Source organism: Marmota monax, unplaced genomic scaffold (assembly GCF_021218885.2).
Source record: "Marmota monax isolate L192 unplaced genomic scaffold, Marmota_monax_Labrador192_F-V1.1 WCK01_AAM20220418_F8-fsc00014, whole genome shotgun sequence".
NCBI classification, from domain to species: domain Eukaryota; kingdom Metazoa; phylum Chordata; class Mammalia; order Rodentia; family Sciuridae; genus Marmota; species Marmota monax.
This window is the reverse complement of record NW_026695222.1, coordinates 4,165,581-4,192,809: the sequence shown is the minus strand read 5'-3', so window position 1 is coordinate 4,192,809 and position 27,229 is coordinate 4,165,581. Positions and strand designations below refer to the sequence as shown.

At 39.0% G+C, this 27,229-nt stretch overlaps 1 protein-coding gene across 2 annotated transcripts in view; it reads right to left on the bottom strand.

Annotated features, from left to right (window-relative positions):
- Pak5 (p21 (RAC1) activated kinase 5) overlaps positions 1-27,229 on the bottom strand; it is a 319,415-nt gene that overhangs the window by 99,222 nt on the left and 192,964 nt on the right. The window contains exons 1-2 of one of the 2 annotated variants that reach the window (XM_058575398.1): positions 16,557-16,693; positions 15,498-15,671 (exon numbers count right to left, since the gene is read on the bottom strand). In XM_058575398.1, the coding sequence (XP_058431381.1) occupies positions 15,498-15,575 (78 nt within the window). In that variant the 5' untranslated portion in view covers positions 15,576-15,671; positions 16,557-16,693. Of the gene's footprint in view, positions 1-15,497; positions 15,672-16,556; positions 16,772-27,229 lie in introns of those variants that run through there. The other variant, XM_058575397.1, reaches the window with a different exon arrangement.

Genomic DNA, 27,229 nt, shown 5'->3' with positions numbered 1-27,229 from the left:
ATAAGAAATATCCTCACACACAGTGTCATATAATGACACTGTGTGTGAGGCTGTCCTCTAGGTTGAAAAGATATAGAAAGTCTGGGGTGCCATGCACTATTCTGTAATCACTGAGCTTTCCAAGGTATATTCTTCTTATGTCGACGGCAAAAGAACATAGGGAAATTTCATCGATCCATTTCATGCTTTTATTTATACCACGTAATTGGTCATACAAGTTACTTGGCTAAGCCCAGATGAAAGGGGTAGGGAACTACTCAACCCTTCATGAGGCTGTGGCAAAAGAAATAATGAATTGAGTTTAATTCAGTCTACTGGAGATGGTATATGTGCAGCATCTGTGGAACATACCATCTGATATACAAGGACATTATTAGTCATTGACATCTCTGTATTATTATTATTATCATCATCATTTGCCAAAACCTTCTTAAGGACAATCAATGTTTCTTGTGCTGCTCTAGGCAGACTAGAAAATTTCTCTTGCTCAAGGATGCCACCCCCATCACACATCTGATGTTGCCAAATAACATTTTCTCCTTGGAATTATGATTATCTGTTCCCTATGGCCTTCCTACCAAAAGCAGATGCTTTGCAGTGGGGACACACAAAGTAATCTTTGGGCCTTTAGAGAAGAAAGACACAAGAGGAAGAAAGAAAGAGTGTTGGGCAACCAAACACAGCTGAGTCTGACCCGAGAAGTGGGTTAAACTTAGAAATTGAGTGAAGTTGAACAAATCAGTTAATTATGCTGAGTCAAATTTTCTTCACCCACACAATTGGGTTAAAACTCTTCATCAGTTGTTACATGAATGCCACAAATAATCAATAAAGCAATCATTTTGTGCTCTGCAAAACACTAATATTTGGTTACTGTATTTTTGCTTTTGGTCAGGCCTGTGTCCCAGGAAATTTCAACAAAAACTTCAGGTCAGTATAGATCTGATGCCCATTTGGCCCTAATACCAGCTTCTGTCCTGGGAGTAGAGCTGGGGTCAAATGGTCAAGTTAAGGTGATCATGGGACCCCTGACATGCTCTGTCTCTGGGTGGGGGGGCTGCTCTATCAGGGTCACTACAGGAATGCTGGAGAAAACATTTTGAACTGTGAGAGAAGGCATTGAGATATAGACCTAGTCATAAGTAACCTCCAAATAACCTATCAATAATAATTATTTTAAAATCATATAATCCATTTATGTTTATCAAGATCTTGATGGTGACAGGGCAATGCTAACGAAGAGTAATGGAAAATATTCATTCATAGGATCTGAGTGGTTCAATTTTAATGGGGATACTGGGAGTTCTCTCTCAAATGCTAGGATGACAGAGTATGCAAGTCCAGTTATTCTCTACTGGTCACACTGAGGACAAGAATCACCTGTTTGTGATCACAGGTTCCAGGTTTGGGGAAGAAGCATAGTAACACCTTGCCTTTTTCCTAATGGAAGAAGGGGTGGGCACTTTCAGCAATAACTTCCTTGGGGTGATACTTATTCCCTGGAAACATCAGCCTTTGCTTTATGGAGTAAAGAAGAGGCCATCTGAGTTTAACTTTGCTCAAACTTTGAAAGGAAATGTTAATGTGGTTTAAGTAAAAATACTGAAAAGCACCGAAGTAAAAGAAGATGGTATTTATAAGAGGTAGATGTCAAATTTTACTTCTTTTAAAGGTGTGGGTATTAGAAAGAGAGAGAAAGAGAGATATATATGTAAGGGTGAGATGATTTTGACAGGGTGCACATCAAATACAATATTAACTTCACTGATATAATGGAAAATTACTTTTCTAGAGTATATAGGCTCGGTGGGATCATAGAAATAGAAGATATATAATAAACCTGTCTTTGATTTTGGTTTTCTTCTTTTGTTCAGAAACAAGTTTATATTACCCAACTCTCTTGAATTTAGGCAAGTGAGAGATGTTTTTCTTTGCAGTTGTTGTATATTGAGATAGTTGGAAAGGCATTCTGAAATTGAAAGGGGGGTGGATTTCAGCAGCAAAAGGCACTGAGAAAATTGGAAAGTCCAAGCATGCTGTCCTCACTGGTTTTGCAGGTGTAGGAATATAGAGATGACTTTAACAAAAGATTTATAGTCCATCTCCCAGGGAGAGCCTTGGTTTTGATCACCTCCACACAGACACTGCTACAATTCTTTTGAAGCAATATTTTAACAGGAGGTCTTAAAATATAGGCAACATGCCCAATGGATTTCACTTTATATTACATTCTGCTTTCCTGTGAGATTAACTTCTTTATAACAAACACTCAATTTCATCTCTAAGAAGGTTTGTGCTTTTCTTAAATATCTTCTAAGCAATCATCATTAGAAGGATGTCCTATATCCCAACTCTCCACAACTATTTAAAAAATAAGCACCTAAAACCTATAGGATTATATATCAGATCAATAGGGTTGGTTTCCACTTTAAATTGGAGCTGACCTTTAAATGAATCAATTTATTTCATAATAGAACAATTTCTTGGTGTGAGACCCATGTTCTTCATCTATGGAGGCTCAACAAATAGCAAATTCCTGATGTGGCTTCTAAAACCCCAACACCCAAGCCCTGCTAGTCCACCTGATTGCATTTCCCACTCCCCTCCCAGACACACTCTGCTCCGAGCCCTGCAAGTGAGCTCTTTTTTGCACTAGTTCTTCCTCCTGCCTCTGAATATCCCCTTCAGATCTTCTTCCAGCCTCCGCAGAGGTGCCCTGAAGTTCAGCTAAGCAGGCTCATAGAAATGGAAAGAAGAGATCTGGCTGGGTGAACAACAGGGCATCAAATCTTATGTTGTAAGAAACAATGCTTCTATGCTCAACTTTATATGTTGGTAGAAATAGAAGGGAGTAAAAATATATTGACTTAAGAGGATAGGAAGATCACAGGGTATCCAACCTATGAGCTTGAAACAGAGGCTAGTGGAAAAGATGAGGAAGAAAATAAAAGACAGGAGGCACCCAGCCCAACTGTATGGCAGTGTGAGGCTTTTGTGGCATAGACCACAGATCAGGCATTGGAGCTAGAAAAGAGACAACAGGTCAGCCCTTGCCTTCAGGATTGCTGGAGTTTCATTACGCTAAGAGAATACCAAACATGTGCTGCACAGTTTGAATCCCTTGAGGACAACCCTCAGAGGAAGAATGGCACTAAAATACCCGCTCTAGATTAAATTACCACCAGTGAAGAAGAGCATATCAGTGATGTGAAAATGAGAAGGAACCTTGGGTGAATCTGTTACCTTGGGACAAAGGGAAATTATGCTAGAAAATAAGTAGTTGCATTGCATTTTAGGAAAGCAGATTTCAAAATATGCTGAAGGGAGAATTCCATGGTGTTTGTGTGGGGGAATACTAAGAAAGATGATAATTCTAAAAACTTTTATTCTGAATGTAAAATTGTGAATCATAAAAGGAAGAAAGGTAGAGAACTACCATTAAGGTGGACCCATTCTTTGATGAGATTTCAACAAAAGCTCTGGAAAACAGAATGGGCTGGTAAGACATGAAGATCCACCTCTCTCAATTGTACCTGTTTTGTTCAATTTGGTGGTTTTGAATGCAATGGTTGGGGCAGAAGAATAAAAAAGGAAGAGGCAGACACTCACTCAGTCAGAGCCAGATTTGCTTTGGTATTCTCTGTGACTTTTCAAACTTGACAAGTTGTTAGAAAAACTTTGAAGGTTAAATTAGAAAAGACGTAGTAAGTAAGGACTGTCAACATTAAGTGACTTAAATAGTTGGCTTAGAGAAATTATATTCTATGACAACTAAAGGGCTGGCTATCATATTCAACAGTCTTCGAGAAAAGACTAGAAAAATACCAGCAAACTGGATAAGACAAATGCTTCCATTAAAAAAACAAACAAAAAAAAAAAAGTAAGGAAAATAAGTTGCAGAAGTTATAAATAATCAAATTTGATGTAAGCTCCAAGATGGTGGTTCTAAAACTTTTGGGTTTAAGAATTTTTACAAATTATTGGGGACCTGAAAAGCTTTGTTTTATGTTACAATTATCAATATTTACTGTGTTTTATACACATCCTATACCTTCTGAAAAATTCCACCGTACACTCAGAGGAAAATGGGTGTGAAAAATACAAATGATTTCTTAGTATTATTATGAAAATAGTTTTATCTTACAGACTCTCTGAAAGAGTCTGAGGGATCCCCAGGGTTTCAGATCACATGAATAACCATTGGAAAAAACTTACCATGGGCCCCAGGAGAAATTAACACAGATCTTTCCAAATATTATCTTTAATAGAAAATATTTGATGATGTCCTTTAGTAAAGAAGTAGATACATTATAAAAAAAAACTATAAATTTTAAATAAACTTTTTCTACTTATCAATAAGAATTCATCTCAAAATAACGTTAGGTAGAAAAACCAGTTAGAGAATAATATATACAGTATGATATCATTAAATACAATTTAGATGTATCAAATAATACCACTTAGTATTTTTTCTATAATCATAATTGAAAATTAAAAACAAATCTGAAGGAAATATTTTAAAGTTACTGTTTGTTCATGTTAGATAGAAGTTATGAAGACTTTTAAATATTATCCTCTGTGTTTCTTTTTTAGCATTTTTCCAAATTATTTCTATACTGTAACAAAGGGAAAGTGTGATCATCATGTTCTCACTTCAATTCACCTACAACAATGGTCCTTAGAAACTGTTCCCCATCTATGAGCCACATCAGCAGCATCTGAGCACTTGTTAGAAATGCAAGTCCTTGGGCCTAACCCAGACCTACTGCATCAGAATCTCTAGGGTTCAGCAAAAATATGTGGATTATAACAAGCCCCCCCCCCATGAAATTATGATGAAAGACGAAGTTTGGTACACATCAGGCAAAAACAAACTAATGTGAGCATTTAGCCTGTCCTTTATATAACACATTTAATTCAGTAGGAATTTTGGTAATATTGATGATCATTTTCTTGTGGTAAATGTAAAAAGGAGTTTCTCAAAGATATTTGCCATTTTTTTTTTTTTTGATTAGTCTGGGGATTGAACCCAGAGCTTCACACACTCCAAGTACGTTCTCTATCACTGAACTACATCCCCAGTCCCTTGCCAAATATTTAAAAAGGATCCTCCTCCTTTGGGTGTTCAGGTTATATCAGTTAGCCTTCATGTCTTTGGCTTGGGAACAGAAACTTCAACTTTTGACAGAGGTCCCAGCTAACCTGTGGCTTCTGGTTAAATTTTTGCCATTTGGGAAATCTTGGTCAGTGTGAATTCATGGATTACACTTTTTGGGGATACATTTTTTTTTGTAACTACTTAAGTCAAAGTTCTCATATTCTGGTCACAAGACCAGCAGCACCACTACTGCTGGAAAATTGTTAGAAATGCAAATTTTTGAACCTCGTTTCTGGATCACTCTCTGTTTTATCAAGTCCTCTGGGTGATTCTGATCCACTGTATATTTTGAGAAACATTCACATAAATAAACCTACATAGGAGAGGTGTGCCTTTGTAAGCAACAGGTACAACAGATAACTTAGATTCTGAATAGGAACAAGGGAAATCCCAGGCAATCACAGAGAAGACTGTTGATTGCAGTGGTGGCTTTCCATTCAGCGCTAGTCTGGCTGGAGCTGAATGACAAATACAGGAACAGCACTTTGCTACAACATATGGGATGATGCCACTTTTTATTGACTGTTTTTATGTCATAATATCTTTCCCATTTTCCTTTCTCCTCTTTAGAAGGACAATTTGACCAAACTAGGACTATTGGTTCTACTTAACTTAAAAAATTTAGTCAAAGTGGTTTTAGGCCTGCAAAATTTTTATGCTTAGTATTCAGTCCTTTTTGTCAGTTCTGTCATAACCTCTTATTTCAACTACTTCTAACAGTTGACTTCTAAGATATATTTTTACATGGTTTATATGCCATTCTTAAGTAATTTGGAAGATTTTTCCAGAGACAGCATTTCTAAAGAGTGGCATCAACAAAATGGCATGGCATACTTTGGCACCTTAAACCTTTTTAATTGTACCTATTTTTAGGGGCTGGCAGAGAAAATGGGATTCTCTTTAACCAGTAATGTTGTCCACCATCAGCCAGTAAGGCTAACTGTACTGATTTTCAGAGAGGAATAGGTTCACTCTAAAGGAATTTAGTGAGAATATGAGACACAGAATTTTTTGGATGCTTGCCCATTAAATACATTTGACTAGATTCACTCTTTCTGGGGGAGAGTCAACCTATCTAGATATTATTTTGTCATTCCTTCTCTGTTTTTATTTTACTTACTGGTTTTCTTTTTTTTTTTAATTTTTTATTGTTGGTTGTTCAAAACATTACAAATTTCTTGACATATCATATTCCATATTTGAATCATATTTGATTCAAGTGGGTTATGAACTCCCACCTTCACCCCATACACAGATTGCAGAATCACATCAGTTACACATCCATTGATTTACATATTGCCATACTAGTGTCTGTTGTGCTCCGCTGCCTTTCCCATCCTCCACCTTCCCCTCTCCCCACCTCTCCCCTCCCCTCCCCTCCTCTCTCTCTACCCCCTCCACTGTATAACCCTGAGGGTCTCCTTCCATTTCCATGCAATTTCCCTTCTCTCTCCCTTTCCCTCCCACCTCTCATCCCTGTTAAATGTTAATCTTCTTCTCCTGCTCTTCCTCCCTACTCTGATCTTAGTTACTCTCCTTATATCAAAGAAAACATTTGGCATTTGTTTTTTAGGGATTGGCTAGCTTCACTTAGCATAATCTGCTCTAATGCCATCCATTTCCCTGCAAATTCTATGATTTTGTCATTTTTTAATGCAGAGTAATACTCCATTGTGTATAAATGCCACATTTTTTTTATCCATTCGTCTATTGAAGGGCATCTAGGTTGGTTCCACAGTCTTGCTATTGTGAATTGTGCTGCTATGAACATCGATGTAGCAGTGTCCCTGTAGCATGCTCTTTTTAGGTCTTTAGGGAATAGACCGAGAAGGGGAATAGCTGGGTCAAATGGTGGTTCCATTCCCAGCTTTCCAAGAAATCTCCATACTGCTTTCCAAATTGGCTGCACCAATCTGCAGTCCCACCAGCAATGTACAAGTGTACCCTTTTCCCCACATCCTCGCCAGCACTTGTTGTTGTTTGACTTCATAATGGCTGCCAATCTTACTGGAGTGAGATGGTATCTTAGGGTGGTTTTGATTTGCATTTCTCTGACAGCTAGAGATGTTGAGCATTTTTTCATGTACTTGTTGATTGACTGTATGTCCTCCTCTGAGAAGTGTCTGTTCAGGTCCTTGGCCCATTTGTTGATTGGGTTGTTTGTTCTCTTATTGTCTAATTTTTTGAGTTCTTTGTATACTCTGGATATTAGGGCTCTATCTGAAGTGTGAGGAGTAAAGATTTGTTCCCAGGATGTAGGCTCCCTATTTACCTCTCTTATTGTTTCTTTTGCTGAGAAAAAACTTTTTAGTTTGAGTAAGTCCCATTTGTTGATTCTAGTTATTAACTTTTGTGCTATGGGTGTCCTATTGAGGAATTTGGAGCCCGACCCCACCGAATGTAGATCGTAGCCAACTTTTTCTTCTATCAGACGGCGTGTCTCTGATTTGATATCAAGCTCCTTGATCCATTTTGAATTAACTTTTGTGCATGGCGAGAGAAAGGGATTCAGTTTCATTTTGTTGCATATGGATTTCCAGTTTTCCCAGCACCATTTGTTGAAGATGCTATCCTTCCTCCATTGCATGCTTTTAGCCCCGTTATCAAATATAAGATAGTTGTAGTTTTGTGGATTGGTTTCTGTGTCCTCTATTCTGTACCATTTGTCCACCCGCCTGTTTTGGTACCAGTACCATGCTGTTTTTGTTACTATTGCTCTGTAGTATAGTTTGAAGTCTGGTATCGCTATACCGCCTGATTCACACTTCCTGCTTAGCATTGTTTTTGCTATTCTGGGTCTTTTGTTTTTCCATATGAATTTCATGATTGCTTTCTCTATTTCTACAAGAAATGCCGTTGGGATTTTGATTGGCATTGCATTAAACCTATAGAGAACTTTTGGTAATATAGCCATTTTGATGATGTTAGTTCTGCCTATCCATGAACAGGGTATATTTTTCCATCTTCTAAGATCTTCTTCTATTTCTCTCTTTAGGGTTCTGTAGTTTTCATTGTATAAGTCTTTCACCTCTTTTGTTAGGTTGATTCCCAAGTATTTTATTTTTTTTGAAGATATTGTGAATGGAGTGGTTGTCCTCATTTCCATTTCAGAGGATTTGTCGCTGATATACAGGAATGCCTTTGATTGATGCGTGTTGATTTTATATCCTGCCACCTTGCTGAATTCATTTATTAGCTCTAATAGTTTCTTTGTAGAGCCTTTTGGGTCTGCTAGGTACAGAATCATATCATCTGCAAATAGTGATAATTTAAGTTCTTCTTTTCCTATTTTGATGCCTTTAATTTCTTTCGTCTGTCTAATTGCTCTGGCCAGTGTTTCGAGAACTATGTTGAACAGAAGTGGAGAGAGAGGGCATCCCTGTCTTGTTCCAGATTTTAAAGGGAATGCCTTCAGTTTTTCTCCATTCAGAATGATGCTAGCCTGAGGCTTAGCATAGATTGCTTTTACAATATTGAGGTATGTTCCTGTTATCCCTAGTTTTTCTAGAGTTTTGAACATAAAGGGATGCTGTACTTTGTCGAATGCTTTTTCCTCGTCTATCGAGATGATCATATGGTTCTTATTTTTAAGTCTATTGATGTGGTGAATAACATTTATTGATTTCCGTATATTGAACCAGCCTTGCATCCCAGGGATGAATCCTACTTGATCATGGTGTACAAATTTTTGATATGTTTTTGTATCCGATTCGCCAGAATTTTATTGAGGATTTTTGCATCTAGGTTCATTAGAGATATTGGTCTGTAGTTTTCTTTCTTTGAAGTGTCTTTGTCTGGATTAGGTATCAGGGTGATGTTGGCCTCATAGAATGAATTTGGAAGTTCTCCCTCTTTTTCTATTTCCTGAAGTAGCTTGAAAAGTATTGGTATTAGTTCTTCTTTAAAGGTTTTGTAAAATTCTGCTGTATACCCATCCGGACCTGGGCTTTTCTTAGTTGGTAGTCTTTTGATGGTTTCTTCTATTTCCTCAATTGATATTGGTCTGTTTAGGTTGTCTATATCCTCCTGACTCAATCTGGGCAGATCATATGACTTAAGAAATTTATCTATGCCTTCACTATCTTCTTATTTATTGGAGTATAAGGATTCAAAATAGTTTTTGATTATCTTCTGTATTTCTAAAGTGTCTGTTGTGATATTGCCTTTTTCATCCCGCATGCTAGTAATTTGAGTTCTCTCTCTTCTTCTCTTCGCTAGCATCGCTAAGGGTCTGTCGATTTTGTTTATTTTTTCAAAGAACCAACTTTTAGTTTTGTCAATTTTTTCAATTGTTTCTTTTGTTTCGATTTCATTAATTTCAGCTCTGATTTTAATTATTTCTTGCCTTCTACTTCTTTTGCTGTTATTTTGCTCTTCTTTTTCAAGGATTTCGAGATGAAGTATGAGATCATTTATTTGTTGGTTTTTTCTTTTTTTAAGGAATGAACTCCAAGCAATGAATTTTCCTCTTAGAACTGCTTTCAATGTGTCCCATAGATTCCGATATGTTGTTGTCTGTGTTTTCATTTATCTCTAAGAATTTTTTAATTTCCTCCTTGATGTCTTCTATAACCCATTGATCATTCAGTAACCTATTGTTCATTCTCCAAGTATGCTTTTTCCTTCCTTCTTTTATCGTTGATTTTCAGTTTCATTCCATTATGATCAGATAAGATGCATGGTATTATCTCTACTCCTTTATATTGTCTAAGAGTTGCCCTGTGACATAATATATGATCTATTTTTGAGAAGGATCCATGTGCTGCTGAGAAAAAAGTATAATTGCTTGATGTTGGGTGGTATACTCTATATATGTCAATTAAGTCTAGGTTATTAATTGTGTTATTGAGTTCTATAGTTTCCTTATTCAACTTTTGTTTGGAAGATCTGTCCAGTGGCGAGAGAGGTGTGTTGAAGTCTCCCATGATTATGGTATGGTGGTCTATTAGACTCTTGAACTTGAGAAGAGTTTGTTTGACAAACATAGCTGCACCATTGTTTGGGGCATAAATATTTATGATTGTTATGTCTTGTTGGTGTATGGTTCCCTTAAGCAGTATGTAGTGTCCCTCTTTATCCCTTTTGATTAACTTTGGCTTGAAATCTATTTTATTTGATATGAGTATGGACACTCCTGCTTGTTTCCGAAGTCCATATGAGTGATATGATTTTTCCCAACCTTTCACCTTCAGCCTATGTATGTCTTTTCCTATCAAATGCGTCTCCTGTAGGCAGCATATTGTTGGGTCTTGTTTTGTGATCCATTCTACTAGCCTGTGTCTCTTAATTGGTGAGTTTAAGCCATTAACATTTAGGGTTATTATTGAGATATGGGTTGTTCTTCCAGCCATATTTGTTTATTTCTGTTACTAAACATGGTTTGTTTTCCTCTTTGATTATTTTCCCCCCCTTTACTGTCCTACCTCCCACTGTTGGTTTTCATTGTTATTTTCCATTTCCTCTTCCTGTAATGCTTTGGCGAGGATGTTTTGAAGAGATGGTTTTCTAGCTGCGAATTCTTTAAACTTTTGTTTATCGTGGAAGGTTTTAATTTCATCTTCCATCCTGAAGCTTGATTTCGCTGGATACACAATTCTTGGTTGGAACCCATTTTCTTTCAGTGTTTGAAATATGTTATTCCAGGATCTTCTAGCTTTCAGAGTCTGTGTTGAAAGATCAGCTGTTATCCTGATTGGCTTACCCCTAAATGTAATCTGCTTCCTTTCTCTTGTAGCTTTTAAAATTCTCTCCTTATTCTGTATGTTGGGCATCTTCATTATAATGTGTCTAGGTGTGGATCTCTTATGATTTTGCACATTCGGCGTCCTGTAGGCTTCTAGGATTTGGGATTCTGTCTCATTCTTCAAGTCTGGGAAGTTTTCTCGTATTATTTCATTGAATAGACTGCTCATTCCTTTGGTTTGGAGCTCTGTACCTTCCTGTATCCCAATGACTCTTAAGTTTGGTCTCTTAATGTTATCCCATATTTCTTGGATGTTCTGCTCATGGTTTCTTCACAGTCTTGCTGAGCTGTCTATGTTCTTTTCCAGTTGAAATACTTTGTCTTCATTGTCTGATGTTCTATCTTCTAAGTGTTCTACTCTGCTGGTAGTATTCTCCATTGAGTTTTTAAGTTGGTTTATTGCTTCCTGCATTTCTAGGATTTCTGTTTGTTTGTTTTTTATAACCTCTATCTCCCTGTATAGTTGATCCTTTGCTTCCTGGATTTGTTTGCGTAATTCATTGTTGAAGTGATCTTTCATTGTCTGATTTTGCTGTCTAATGTCTTCCTTGATACTCCAGATCATCTGAAGCATGTATATCCTGAATTCTTTATCTGACATTCCATCTGCTGCAGCTGTTACCTCTTCTAAAGTTGCGTTGACCTGCATTGCTTGTGGTCCTTTCTTTCCTTGTCTTTTCATACTGCCTGCGTATCTTTCCTGCAGGCGCAGGCGGCGGCTCTGCTCTCTCCTTATTCCAATTGGGGTGTCGTGGCTACCACGCCGGCAGGTCACTGGGCCTGTTCTGGGCGCTGGCGGCGGCTCTGTTCTGCCCCTACTCCAATTAGGGTGACGAGTGTACCACGCCGGCAGGCCATCGGGCCTGATCCGCCGGTCGGTTGCAGGTTTGCCTACCCTGCAGGCGCGGGCGGCGGCTCTACTCTGCCCCTACTCCAAATGGGGTGACGTGTCTGTCGTACCAGCAGACCACTGGGCCTGTCCCGCTGGTCGGTCGCAGATCTGCCCACCTTTCGGGCACGGGTGGCGGCTCTGCTCTGCCCCTACTCCAATTGGGGTGTCGTGACTACCCCGCCTGCAGGTCGCTGGGCCTGTTCCTGGCACGGGTGGTGACTCTGCTCTGCCCCTACTCCAATTAGGGTGGTGTGTGTACCACGCCGGCAGGCTCCTGGGCCTGATCCGCCGGTCTGTCGCAGGTCTGCCTAACTTGGAGGCGCGGGCGGCGGATCTGCCCTGCCCCTCCTACCACGCCTGCGGACCCCTGGGCCTGATCTGCAGGTTGGTCACAGGTCTGCTCACCCTGTGGGCACGGGTGGCGGTTCCGCTCCGCCCCCACTCCAATTGGGGTCATGTGGCCACCACACCGGCAGGGCCTGATCCGGGCGTGGGAGAAGGATCTGCTCTGCCCCTACTCCAGTTGGGGTGACGTGTGTACCACACTGGCAGGCCACTGGGCCTGACCCGCCAGGCTGTGACAGGTCTGTTTACCTTGCAAGCTCGGGCGGCGGCTCTGCCCTGCCCCTCCTACCACGCCCATGTACCACTGGGTCGCGGGTCTGCCCACCTTGCGGGTGCGGGTGGCGGCTCCGCTCCGCCCCCTCTCCAATTGGAGTCACTTGGTCACCATGCTGGCTAGCCGCTGGGCCTGCTCCGGGCGCTGGCGGCGGCCCGGCTCCTCCCCTCTGGCTCGACGACAAATTGAGGAGACTCGGGTGTCTGTGCCTCACCCCCCCTACCAGGAGACCAACTGTTTCTGTCGCCGCTGGTATTGATGAAGTTCTCTCCTCCGCCGCTTTCTGATGACATCAGATCTCTGCCATGTTGGTATCCTATGCGAATGGCAGCATTTCGTTCCCCTTGCCAGGCAACCAAAGCAACGGGTGAGTCCTGAGCGGCCCTCAGCAGGACCCGGACCGAGAAGCAGTTTCCGCGGGCTCCTAGCCCTGGGCCAGGGCAGTTCCGGGAGCCGGAACTCGGCCGCTCCGTGCTCGGTGTAAGCTCCGATAAGAGTAGGCTCCAAGAAGCAGTCCCCGCGGGCTCAGTTCCTGGAGCCGGAATTCGGCCGCTTAGTGCTCGGTGTATGCTCTGATAGGAGCAGGCTCCAAGAAGCAGCCTCCGCAGGCTCCCCAGCCCTGGGCGGTTCCGGGAGCCGGACCTCGGCCGCCCCGAGCTCCGTGTTCGCTCCGATAAGATCAGGTTCTAAGAAGCACCCAGGCACTGAACCCTAGCAATCTGTCTGCAAGCCGCAGGCGAATGGCAGCCTGAAATTACCTGTTCTATGGCTGAATGAGCTGCGGTCAGTCGAAAACAGGGATGGTGACGTCAGCTTTCCAAAATGGTGGCTGCTGGCCTCCTCTGTGGTCTGACCGGTGTGGAGAACCGAGATGGACCGCTTCCTTCCCCCGTCTCGAACCCAGAATTCAGCCCTGAGTACGGTGCTTGCACGGCTGGCAGAAACTGCAGCGCTGTATCCCTGCGTTGCTATCTCCTCGTTTCTCAGCGCGCGCTGCAGACTCTAGCCGTGGGGCGATTTGCTGAATAAGCAGTGTTACCCTCCGTGCGACAAACCTCTCGAGTTTGAGTCCCCGTAGCCGATCCTCGTGCGATGGAAATCCTTCCTCCAGGTTCCGGAGCACCCCACTATTGCTGGAAATTCCTAACAAGATATCCTTTAGCCGTCCTGACTTGTCATACTCCCACACAGTGAAGCAGCACACGGGGGCAATGCACTCCCCTCGCCGCCATCTTCCAAAGTCTACTTACTGGTTTTCTTTGTGGTAAAATTATGCCTGAGGTTCCATTTGCAGAAATCCAGGGCTTTTTCTATAGTCAAGGTGTATTTTCCAGTCATAACCAGTTAAATATTGAAATGACTGTAGCAAATATTCCCATTTCATACACTGAAACTTCACACGTTTGCATCGGGGCTAGAAAGGCCATTAAAATGAATAAGAGAATCACAGTATCACAGGACCCTGGAGTGCTATAATAGAGAAATATTGCTCCAAATTCCATTGAGACTGTAAATTCTATCCAAATTCCAGTGGGAGAATGCTAAATTCTACCAGAGAGCAAAGGATAATGAGCAAAGCCATGAAAAAAGTTATCTACAGTGTTTTCCTATTCCCATTGAGCATGGTGGGTTACCACTGAGATGGAAGCCTGCTTCTCCACTGCCAGACAAGACCAGCTAACACCAAGGGCAAGTAGAAAATCATGATGAAATAGGTGAAACTTGGTGCTTGCTCAGTAATAAACATACTTTTAACAAGACAGCACATTCCTGGATCTTCAGCTAGGATACTTCTCTATGACCCTGCCTCCTTTCTAGAATGTTCCTCATCCAGTGATATTGATAATAGTATTCGAGGGTAAGGAAATAAGACTTAGTTTCACTTTGAATTTCCCTTTCATCATGATGATCAAGAGGAGAGGACTTCTCTAGACATACTCTCCATTCCATTTTGTGGGTTATATTAAAAACTTTGGATGTTAAGAAATACAAATCAAAACTTCTCTAAGATTTCATCTCACTCCAATCAGAATGGCAGTTATCAAGAATACCAACAACAATAAGTGTTGGTGAGGATGTGGGGGAAAAGGCACACTCATACAATGCTGGTGGGTCTGCAAATCAGTGCAGTCAATATGGAAAGCAGTATGGAGATTCCTTGGAAATCTGGGAATAGACCATTTGACCCAGCTATCCCACTCCTCCATTCATACCCAAAGGATTTAAAAAGAGCATACTACAGGGACACAGCCACATCAATGTTTATGCCAGCACAATTCATAATAGCTAAATTGTGGAACCAAGCCAGATGCCCTTCAGTAGATAATGGGTAGGGAAACTTTGGTATATATACACAATGGAATATTACTCAGCATTAAAAGAGAATAAAATCATGGCATTTGCAGGTAAATGGATGGAGTTGGAGAATATAATGCTAAATGAAGTAAGCCAATCCCCCCAAACCAAAGGCTGAATGTTTTCTTTGATATAAGGATGCTGACTCATAATGGCGATGGAAAGGGAGCATGGGAGGAACGGAGGAACTTTAGATAGGGCAAGGGGAGGGAGGAGAAGGGAGAAGCCAAAAGGGTAGGTAGGAATGATGGTGGAATGAGATAAATATCATTACCCTAAGTACATGTATGAAGGCACAAATGGTGTGAAAATACTTTGTGTAATCAGTGACCTGAAAAATTGTACTCTATACGTGTGATATGAAATGAATTGCATTCTGCCCTCATGTATAACAAATTAGAATAAATAAATAATTTAAAAACCTAAAACTTTATAATACCAACCTTTCAGATATGATCCGTCCTGTTATTTGGTTGTTAGAGAGAAGTTTTAGCCTTCTTTTAGGGAGAAAATCATGTTCAATTACAGAATATTTTCTAGTGTTAATTAGTAGAGTTGGTTAATTTTTCAGTTTCTTTTAAGTATCAACTTATACCTGTTGGAAATTTATTTTCTCAGATATTCACCTTTTTTGTGCTTAAGATTATAATAGCTTCTCCAAAAACTTTAAAAATCCTATCAGAAAATTAAACTCATAGAATGCAGATTATAAGACTCAGTAAGTACTGACCTTGTAAATGAGACTCACATACCCATAGCAGAGTAGAATTACCAAGACCAGGCATAATAATGGAAGCATAATTCTCATTTGGATAGCTCAGGTGATAGAAACATTTCCTATAATTTATCAAAAGTGTTCCTTCTTCTGTCCTTGTTGAGGAAAATCTGAATTGTGTTTTTTTTTCTGGATTAGAAAACATGAATGATATATTAGATAATATGCTGATAGACTTCAATGATATTTAATTCCCACAGACAGCTTCTGATCAACTGCCTAATAGTCTACGGAATTCTTACCATTCAAAAGCACAGAAGGAAGCAGCAATCCCTGAATTTTCTTTGTAGCAATTTGACATACCTGAAATGTATGGGTCTGTATTCTGTTTTAATGCAATTATTGTTCCTTGCCCCAAATCTACTAGCTATTTAAGGTAAATTATATCCTATCCTATGACTCAATGTTTTTAGCTATTGTTTGAAATAGCTTTCTCTTGGTTAATAAAGATAGATGTGAAGATATATATGTATTCTTGTATGAAGATCTATGCTTGTGCATATATTTGCTTATATAAAATATACATGTGCACATATGAATGTGTACATATATTTATAAATATATATCTTTTAAATCTTAAAATTTAAATCATATTAAATTTATTGTTAAAATGTTTAAATATTTTGAGAGCAAATGGAAGACAACTAAAGTTAGTCTAATGTAATATTTGATTGGAGGCTATTTCCAAAATTAATCAGAGGGGGTGAATAATGTTCTTCACCATAGACTTAAAACTACCATTTAAAGAGGAAATGAAAATTTCCTTTTTTTTAGTGATTGAATTTTATATTCTGATTTTTAATATAACGCACATCTGAAAGCTAAGTTTCCTTTCTTTGTGCTCCAATATATCATAAATGGTGACTATTTCAACCCCTGAAGAATAATTGTGGCTAATTTGTGGGTGTTTAAAAAATGCGTGGCTTAGGTATTTTATAACATTCCTGTGAGGACAGTTCAGTGTATCAAATAAGAGCATGCTTAAGCCAACCTAGAGACAGATCCTTGCCATACCTTCATGGGAGCCAGCTGTATGGGTGTAATGCAGGAAGGGTCCACCATGGGCTTCGGCCTGTTGGCTGTGTCTGCTAACAGGCTATGCCACTGCTGGGGAAGGCCAGTAAATTTCTGCTCTTGTGGATCAAACCCTGTATGAACCCTGTGTTCAAAGTTGGATGGGCCAGATATTTCAATCTTTTTCTTTTTCTTCCCAAACATGATGCAACAACCTGGGAAATACAAAGAGAATAGAGGCAGCTGTTTATATTTTGCCAACAAAAGACCTGAAAGAGTTACTTTTACTTCATCCACAATTACATTTTTTTCAGTCATACCTCTAGATACCAGCTGCAAAAGATAAAAGTTAGGGATTGTCAGGGTCTACGGATTCATTTCATTCAATTTTTTTGTTCTCTCCTCAGACTCTCCATATATAGTTCCCTGCACCACTGACTTTGGATTTGGCCTGTAACCTGCTTTGAACAATAGACTACTGATCAAAGAATCAATAAACCAGTTTGGGTGCTGGTGTGTTTCTCACTTTCCCCCATGTGTTCCAGCCACTTAAGATGATGCTCTGCAGCAGATGATGCTTCTTCAGCCTCAGCCTTAGAAGAAGAGATGTATGAAGTGGACACAAACCAAATTCAGAGTGAAGACCAGGCAAGCCCAAATGATCCACTGTTCAGCCACAGCTGACTCCCAGGTGAGAAATGCATGTCTGTAAGTCAGCCACTAAAATTTTAGACTTGCTTGTTCTCAAGGTATTATCAAAATACCTTGTTCAGCAAAAGCTGAACAGTATGCCAGGAGAAGCATCTCAAAGTTTGGTATGCACCTAAAATCCAAAAACAGAATATATATGGATGAAAAATAGGCTAATAATAACATTTACCATATAGTTATTGTTAGAGAACTGAACAGGTAAGCATTTGTCAAACACTTAGAAAACACCTGGAACAAAGTATGTGCCACAAGAACTAATTATATACCTCTGGGAAATACACAAGAAATTTGACTGTCATTGTAGAGAAGAGAATTCAGGGCATAAGCCAGGGAGGAAGATTCACTTTTCGTTGCATATTGTATTTAGAATTTTGTACAATGTATTTTATTTAAAACAATACAGTTTATCTATGTAAAATATATCCAGTGACTAGAATATCTCTAGAAAATAAGTAAAAGGGGTATGTTAGGCTTTGTGGTATTGAGAAAATGTAAGAGAACTCGGGTTTGAATGGTGGGTTGGTCACCTATCAGCTGTGATTTTGAGTAGTGGCTTTTCCCTCTCTGAATCTACTGTCTGTGAGTAGGATAATCATGATCCTGTTGGGAATCCTCTACACAGTGTTGTGGACTTTATAAAAGATGATGTTTTGGCTTAAGAGTTGCTTTGCTGCTGAAGCCTTACCTCAGCTCTTAAATTGGAATACGTGCGTTATACATTCTCACTGTTCTATATACATATTCTTCATGACATTCATCCAACTGTGAATAATGAAATGTGACAGTGTGTTCAGCGTCTGTTTTCTCTCTTAGTATGTAGGGTCCTAGAAAGGAAGCTGTCTACTTATTCATTACTGTTTGCTAATGTCTGCCCTATTGAAGGGCTCCAGAAATATTGGATGACCGACCCAAATCACCCAGTATGTTTATGCAGTATCCATGTATCCAAACATACAGTATCCCTGTATGTTTATGCATGTATCCAAACATAAAAATATTAGATGACAGACCCAAATCACCCAATATGTTTATGCAGTATTAGAGGTTCATGCACATTAACATCTCCCTTCATTTCCTCTTTCTCAATATTCTACCTTCCTTTGTTCTCCATTATGGTGTCAATTTCTTTTTATCATTTGCTGTTGTTTTTCAGGCAGTGTTTTCCTTCTGCCTTCCAGTTTTATCTATCCTCTGCCTGGATAAATATTTTCTTACCAGTGATCACAGACCATTCATAGCCTTGAATTCCCCGACTCTGTAGAAACCCATCCCATTCATCCTGGTTGCTACTTCAGACTAATTTGGGAAACTAATGAAGATGATATGAGCTCAAAATACTCTGATGTATTTTCTCTCTTGAAAAACTTAAGTTTAAAAAAGATTAAGTACTATATACCAAGAAAACTTATAAACATAGCTTAGATGATCTTAACATCTAGGTACAATTAGGCCAAGGTATAAAGAACTACAAAAACCCAGGGGAGGAAAAGATCCACAATTGAAGAAAAGATCCACAAAGTCCATGCTCTTGAATAGGCCTCTCTCACACTGACTCTGGGAAATACAATTTGCTGTAGCCAATGGGACAAAAGGAAATGTGAATGGGTAGGCACATTAAGGTTTGCCCTCTTGCTGCTCTTGGAGTTTGTAGCCCACATGAGGATAAGAGCAGGCTTTCCTGCTAAAATAAAGATGCCATGGTTCCTAGCTATTTGTCATCCCAGCCACAACCGGCCAAGCCCCAGAAGCCTAGTTGTCCAGTTGACCTGCAACTATTCACATGAGCAAGTCCCTGTCAAAACCAGCAGCAAAACTACCAAACTGAGCTGGACACACAGGTACCAATTTCCAGAATCAGGACATAAATAAATGCTTGTTGCTTTAAACCATTGTTGTTTAGAAAAAAGCTAAGGCAAACATCTGACTATCATCTCATACCTTGCAGCTCCAGATGCTCATCATTTTTCTTTTTCAATTTTAGCTGCTCTGAAATTTCAAGTATGTCCAATCTGGGCAACTATATTAGCTATCACATAATTGCCTTAACTCAAAGGAGTCTTGATTCTGATACTACTCTCTGGTTGGTTGAAGGCCTGCAATGTTTTCAGTGACAGAAAATTGTACCTAATTAGAGACTCTACATGACATCCCTTGGTTTTATTTAGTGAACATAAAATATACTCTCAAATATAATTTGGCTATTTGTTGCTAAGTCTACTTGACATTTTAGTTATGATCATTTTGAAAAGAAAAATAGGAATTATTTCAGAAAAAATTATTTGAAAAATGTTCTGTATGTGTTCCTATCTGGACAAGCACTGAAAATGCTATACCAAAGATTTTTAGAACCAGAACAGAAATGTCTTGCTATTCCCTTCCTTGTTGTGAATTTCCCAGTGGTTGCTGTGCCATTCAAGCAAGACTATAAGAAGGCAACTATCAAAGAACTAACATTTCCCTGCTTTTAAATGAGAGAATTGTAGAGAGGAATTTTACAGAAAAGGAAATGGATGCTCAGAGTCCAGATGAGAGAATGGCAGAACTGAACCTCAAAACCTCAAAGCATATGCTTTTAATTATGGAGCAGTGTTATCACTGCACTGTACTTACCTTCTCTGCCAGAGACACCATCCTGCCTTTCCTATGGAATCTTGTGGGAGAGAATGATGGGTGTTAATAAAGCTAACTATGAGATTTTGGGTCTTTTGTAAAAGACCCCTTTTAGGACATTACAAATTGCATTGCTGAGCTGGTAAGACTAGAGATCATGCTAAGTGAAATAAGCCAATTCTACAAAAACCAAAGGCTGAATGTTCTCTCTGATATGTGTATGCTAACTCACAATGGTGTGTGTGTGGGGGGGCAGAATAAGTACTTTGGATTAGACAAAAGGGAATGAAGGGAAGGGAGGGGGAATGGGAACAGGAAAGAATGAATCGGACATTATTATCCTATGTGCATATATGAATACACAACCAATGTAATTCTACACTATGTACAACCAGAAGAATGGGTAGTTATACTCCATGTATGTATAATATAGCCAAATACATTTATGTATAACTAAAAAGAACAAATAAATAAAAGTATTTAAAATTAAAAAAAAAAACATTACAGGGAGCTGGACAACTCCTCACAGAGAATAAAAGAAGATCCTTGTGATTTAACATCCATGCTTATAATCCAGAAAATCATAACACCATTAGCTTATTTCTTCCTTAAACCAATGATCCAAAATACAGAGAAATACTCCAGACTTCTCTCCAACTCTGTATTTTTGCAGTTTCATCTCCAAACTCAAATCTTGGTTTTTCCTACTTGCTCTACCTGTTCTTTTACATATATATTAACAGATATCACAACCTATCAAGTTGCTGAATCCAATTTTGGGAGTCCACTTTGATTTTTCCACCTCACTCATCCTGCACATCCAATAATCACCAATTCCTATTCATTCCACCAATGTTTACTACATCTGCACATCTCATGGCGGTCCCACTGAATTAGCTTCTTTCTGCTGCTGTAACAAATTACCATAAATTTAGCAGATTAGACTAACTTATCTCATAGTTATGGAGGTCAAGTGTCTGAAATGAGTCTCACTGGGTGGCAATCAGGTGTTTGCAGGTTGTGTCCCTTTCTGGAGGACCTAGGGGTAAATCCACATCTTTGCCTTTTTCAACTTCCAGTGGTCACTTGTGGCCCTTGGCTCTTAGAATCTGACTGTGAATTCAAAGCCAGCAACATTGCACCTGTCTGCCTCTTTTTCCATCTCATGCGTTTTCCTGTGTCTCTTCTCTTCTGCTTTTAAGGATACTTGTGATTTTATAGGGCTTAACTGGATTATCTCCCAATTTTATTGACAACTTTTTAGCAATGGCAGTTTCATCTGCAGCCTCAGTTCCCCTTTGCAATTCATGTGACACATCCACAGCTACCAGGATTAGGATATGGACATACATGGGGACATGATTTTGCCTACTGCACACACCACTGTCACTAGACTATCTGTGCCACCATCATTTCTCCCCCAACTACTACAAACTCATCTGAGTTACTAAACTTGTCCCCTTCCAAAGGGTTCTCCACCAATCTTCCTAAAATGTAACCTGTGTCATACTGTTTCTCCTAACCCTTTTCTATGATTTCCCATTGACCTAACCACAAAACTGAAATCCTTATCTGAGCTCCCAAGGCTTTCTGAGGTCCAGTTGTTGATACATTTCTAAATGTGTTGCCTAAAACCCTTCTCATTATTATCATAACTTACTAACCTTCTTTACTTTAAAGCCACACCCTATTCCCTCTACCTTCTACCTCCCTCTTTCTCAGTCTCCCCACCTCATCTCAGCTCTGCCCCTATGTCTCCAATCTGGTCTCAGATTAAGTGTCACTTCAGGAAGGCTACCTGTGAATCTCAGCAGACCTTTCTTCTTCTGTTGCACTACAGCCCTTGTATAACTATTGTGCTACAGAAAAAGAGATTACTTCAAATCCTACAGAAGTAATGTATGAGGTAATGCCAGTTGTGGACAGTTAACAGAAGCATACAATACAGAACAGTTAAACAATACAGAAAAAAAATAACATCAACTGCTATGCTGTTTCCATCACAAAATCCCAAGACTGGAGTTTTTTTTATGTTTATTTTTCCTGCCTTCACACACCTTGAATTTTCATACATGAATATGATCACCTTATGGACACTGTGTGGGATTTGTTTTTTGTGTCATTTAACTATTTTGCCTGTTATGTTTAAACAAACAAACAACAACAACAAACCAAGAAAGCAAATATTAGTTAGATTATCATATCAGTCAGTACACATGGTATCATCTTGCTTTTGAAAAATAATCTCTATAACATTTCATAAGATGGAATGTACTATAATTCATCTACTGATTCCTTAATTGAATAACATTTAAATTTATTTCTTTTTAACTCTTAAAAACACACTCCAGCAAGACTCCCAGGGCACATGTCATTCTGTAGAAATATAGGCAATAGCCTGGATTGTCAGATATGGAAATACTAGGTAAAAAGGATATCTTAAGAAAGTCCCAGGGAGTATACAGCTTTCAGGACAATTTTGTTCTCATATTTCTGGAGGCTAGAAGTCTATATTGAGGTATAAGCTGGGTAGGTTTTATCTAAGACTTCTTGCCTTGTTTTGTAGATGCCATGTTCTCCCTGTGTCTTCACAGTGACTACCCTTGGTATGGGATAATGTTCCAGTTCCTTTTCTAGTAAGGACACCATCCATATTAGGGGCCACAATAATAACTTCATTTTAACTGAAATATACTTTTTAGTCTCCATGTCCCCAAAAAACCTCAATTCTGAGTTCTTGATGTTTAGGATTTTAACATAGGAATTTGGGAAGAGATTTTACACACACACACACACGCACACACATACACACACATTAATTCTGGCAAGGCGATGTTCAGAAAACCTAGGTCATTTATCTTTTCTTCCAATATTGTTGAAAAGCAAACTTGGTCTTCCCTGGCAATTCATTAGCCCCTTAAATTGATGTCCACCTTATCTGTGTCTGGCAAAGGGCAGGTGATCAATAAATATGTGTGGAATAAATATTTATTGGGACAAAATATTTCTTTTTTTTTTTTTTTTTTTTTATTTTTTTTAATTTTTTATTGTTGGCTGTTCAAAACATTACATAGTTCTTGATATATCATATTTCACAATTTGATTCAAGTGGGTTATGAGCTCCCATTTTTACCCCATATACAGATTGCAGAATCACATCAGTTACACATCCATTGATTTACATATTGCCATACTAGTGTCTGTTGTATTCTGCTGCCTTTCCTATCCTCTACTATCCCCCCTCCCCTCCCCTCCCCTCCCCTCCCCTCCCCTCCCCTCCCCTCTTCTCTCTCTGCTCCCTCTACTGACATTCGTTTGTCCCCCTTATATTATTTTTCCCCTTCCCCTCACTTCCTCTTGTATGTACTTTTATATAACTCTGAGGGTCTCCTTCCATTTCCATGCATTTTCCCTTCTCTCTCCCTTTCCCTCCCACCTCTCATCCCTGTTTAATGTTAATCTTCTTCTCCTGCTCTTCGACCCTACTCTGTTCTTAGTTACTCTCCTTATATCAAAGAAGACATTTGGCATTTGTTTTTTAGGGATTGGCTAGCTTCACTTAGCATAATCTGCTCTAATGCCATCCATTTCCCTGTAAATTCTATGATTTTGTCATTTTTTAATGCAGAGTAATACTCCATTGTGTATAAATGCCACATTTTTTTTATCCATTCATCCATTGAAGGGCATCTAGGTTGGTTCCACAGTCTAGCTATTGTGAATTGTGCTGCTATGAACATAGATGTAGCAGTGTCCCTGTAGCATGCTCTTTTTAGGTCTTTAGGGAATAGACCAAGAAGGGGAATAGCTGGGTCAAATGGTGGCTCCATTCCCAGCTTTCCAAGAAATCTCCATACTGCTTTCCAAATTGGCTGCACCAATTTGCAGTCCCACCAGCAATGTACAAGTGTACCCTTTTCCCCACATCCTCGCCAGCACTTGTTGTTGTTTGACTTCATAATGGCTGCCAATCTAACTGGAGTGAGATGGTATCTTAGGGTGGTTTTGATTTGCATTTCTCTGACTGCTAGAGATGGTGAGCATTTTTTCATGTACTTGTTGATTGATTGTATGTCCTCCTCTGAGAAGTGTCTGTTCAGGTCCTTGGCCCATTTGTTGATTGGGTTGTTTGTTCTCTTATTGTCTAATTTTTTGAGTTCTTTGTATACTCTGGATATTAGGGCTCTATCTGAAGTGTGAGGAGTAAAGATTTGTTCCCAGGATGTAGGCTCTCTATTTACCTCTCTTATTGTTTCTTTTGCTGAGAAAAAACTTTTTAGTTTGAGTAAGTCCCATTTGTTGATTCTAGTTATTAACTTTTGTGCTATGGGTGTCCTATTGAGGAATTTGGAGCCCGACCCCACAGTATGTAGATCGTAGCCAACTTTTTCTTCTATCAGACGGCGTGTCTCTGATTTGATATCAAGCTCCTTGATCCATTTTGAATTCACTTTTGTGCATGGCGAGAGAAAGGGATTCAGTTTCATTTTGTTGCATATGGATTTCCAGTTTTCCCAGCACCATTTGTTGAAGATGCTATCCTTCCTCCATTGCATGCTTTTAGCCCCTTTATCAAATATAAGGTAGTTGTAGTTTTGTGGATTGATTTCTGTGTCCTCTATTCTGTACCATTGGTCCACCCGCCTGTTTTGGTACCAGTACCATGCTGTTTTTGTTACTATTGCTCTGTAGTATAGTTTGAAGTCTGGTATCGCTATACCGCCTGATTCACCCTTCCTGCTTAGCATTGTTTTTGCTATTCTGGGTCTTTTGTTTTTCCATATGAATTTCATGATTGCTTTCTCTATTTCTACAAGAAATGCCGTTGGGATTTTGATTGGCATTGCATTAAACCTGTAGAGAACTTTTGGTAATATCGCCATTTTGATGATGTTAGTTCTGCCTATCCATGAACAGGGTATATTTTTCCATCTTCTAAGATCTTCTTCTATTTCTCTCTTTAGGGTTCTGTAGTTTTCATTGTATAAGTCTTTCACCTCTTTTGTTAGGTTGATTCCCAAGTATTTTATTTTTTTTGAAGATATTGTGAATGGAGTGGTTGTCCTCATTTCCATTTCAGAGGATTTGTCGCTGATATACAGGAATGCCTTTGATTTATGCGTGTTGATTTTATATCCTGCCACTTTGCTGAATTCATTTATTAGCTCTAATAGTTTCTTTGTAGACCCTTTTGGGTCTGCTAGGTATAGAATCATGTCATCTGCAAATAGTGATAATTTAAGTTCTTCTTTTCCTATTTTGATGCCTTTAATTTCTTTCGTCTGTCTAATTGCTCTGGCCAGTGTTTCAAGAACTATGTTGAACAGAAGTGGAGAGAGAGGGCATCCCTGTCTTGTTCCAGATTTTAGAGGGAATGCCTTCAATTTTTCTCCATTCAGAATGATGCTAGCCTGAGGCTTAGCATAGATTGCTTTTACAATATTGAGGTATGTTCCTGTTATCCCTAGTTTTTCTAGAGTTTTGAACATAAAGGGATGCTGTACTTTGTCAAATGCTTTTTCCGCATCTATCGAGATGATCATATGATTCTTATTTTTAAGTCTATTGATGTGGTGAATAACATTTATTGATTTCCGTATATTGAACCAGCCTTGCATCCCAGGGATGAATCCTACTTGATCATGGTGCACAATTTTTTTGATAAGTTTTTGTATCCGAGTGGCCAGAATTTTATTGAGGATTTTTGCATCTAGGTTCATTAGAGATATTGGTCTGTAGTTTTCTTTCTTTGAAGTGTCTTTGTCTGGTTTAGGTATCAGGGTGATGTTGGCCTCGTAGAATGAATTTGGAAGTTCTCCCTCTTTTTCTATTTCCCGAAGTAGCTTGAAAAGTATTGGTATTAGTTCCTCTTTAAAGGTTTTGTAAAACTCTGCTGTATACCCATCTGGTCCTGGGCTTTTCTTAGTTGGTAGTCTATTGATGGTTTCTTCTATTTCCTCAATTGATATTGGTCTGTTTAGGTTGTCTATATCCTCCTGACTCAATCTGGGCAGATCATATGACTTAAGAAATTTATCTATGCCTTCACTATCTTCTAATTTATTGGAGTATAAGGATTCAAAATAATTTTTGATTATCTTCTGTATTTCTGAAGTGTCTGTTGTGATATTGCCTCTTTCATCCCGTATGTTAGTAATTTGAGTTCTCTCTCTTCTTCTCTTCGCTAGCATGGCTAAGGGTCTGTCGATTTTGTTTATTTTTTCAAAGAACCAACTTTTAGTTTTGTCAATTTTTTCAATTGTTTCTTTTGTTTCGATTTCATTAATTTCAGCTCTGATTTTAATTATTTCTTGCCTTCTACTTCTTTTGCTGTTGTTTTGCTCTTCTTTTTCTAGGATTTTGAGATGAAGTATGAGATCATTTATTTGTTGGTTTTTTCTTTTTTTAAGGAATGAACTCCAAGCAATGAATTTTCCTCTTAGAACTGCTTTCAATGTGTCCCATAGATTCCGATATGTTGTGTCTGTGTTTTCATTAATCTCTAAGAATTTTTTAATTTCTTCCTTGATGTCTTCTATAACCCATTGATCATTCAGTAACCTATTGTTCATTCTCCAAGTGATGTATTCTTTTCCCTTCCTTCTTTTATCGTTGATTTTCAGTTCCATTCCATTATGATCAGATAGGATGCATGGTATTATCTCTACTCCTTTATATTGTCTAAGAGTTTCCCTGTGACATAATATATGATCTATTTTTGAGAAGGATCCATGTGCTGCTGAGAAAAAAGTGTAACTGCTTGATGTTGGGTGGTATACTCTATATATGTCAATTAAGTCTAGGTTATTAATTGTGTTATTGAGTTCTATAGTTTCCTTATTCAACTTTTGTTTGGAAGATCTGTCCAGTGGTGATAGAGGTGTGTTGAAGTCTCCCATGATTATTGTATGGTGGTCTATTAGACTCTTGAACTTGAGAAGAGTTTGTTTGATGAACATAGCTGCACCATTGTTTGGGGCATATATATTTATGATTGTTATGTCTTGTTGGTGTATGGTTCCCTTGAGCAGTATGTAGTATCCCTCTTTATCCCTTTTGATTAACTTTGGCTTGAAATCTATTTTATTTGATATGAGTATGGATACTCCTGCTTGTTTCCGAAGTCCATATGAGTGATATGATTTTTCCCAACCTTTCACCTTCAGCCTATGTATGTCTTTTCCTATCAAATGCGTCTCCTGTAGGCAGCATATTGTTGGGTCTTGTTTTGTGACCCATTCTACTAGCCTGTGTCTCTTGATTGGTGAGTTTAAGCCATTAACATTTAGGGTTATTATTGAGATATGGGTTGTTCTTCCAGCCATATTTGTTTATTTATGTTACTAAACATG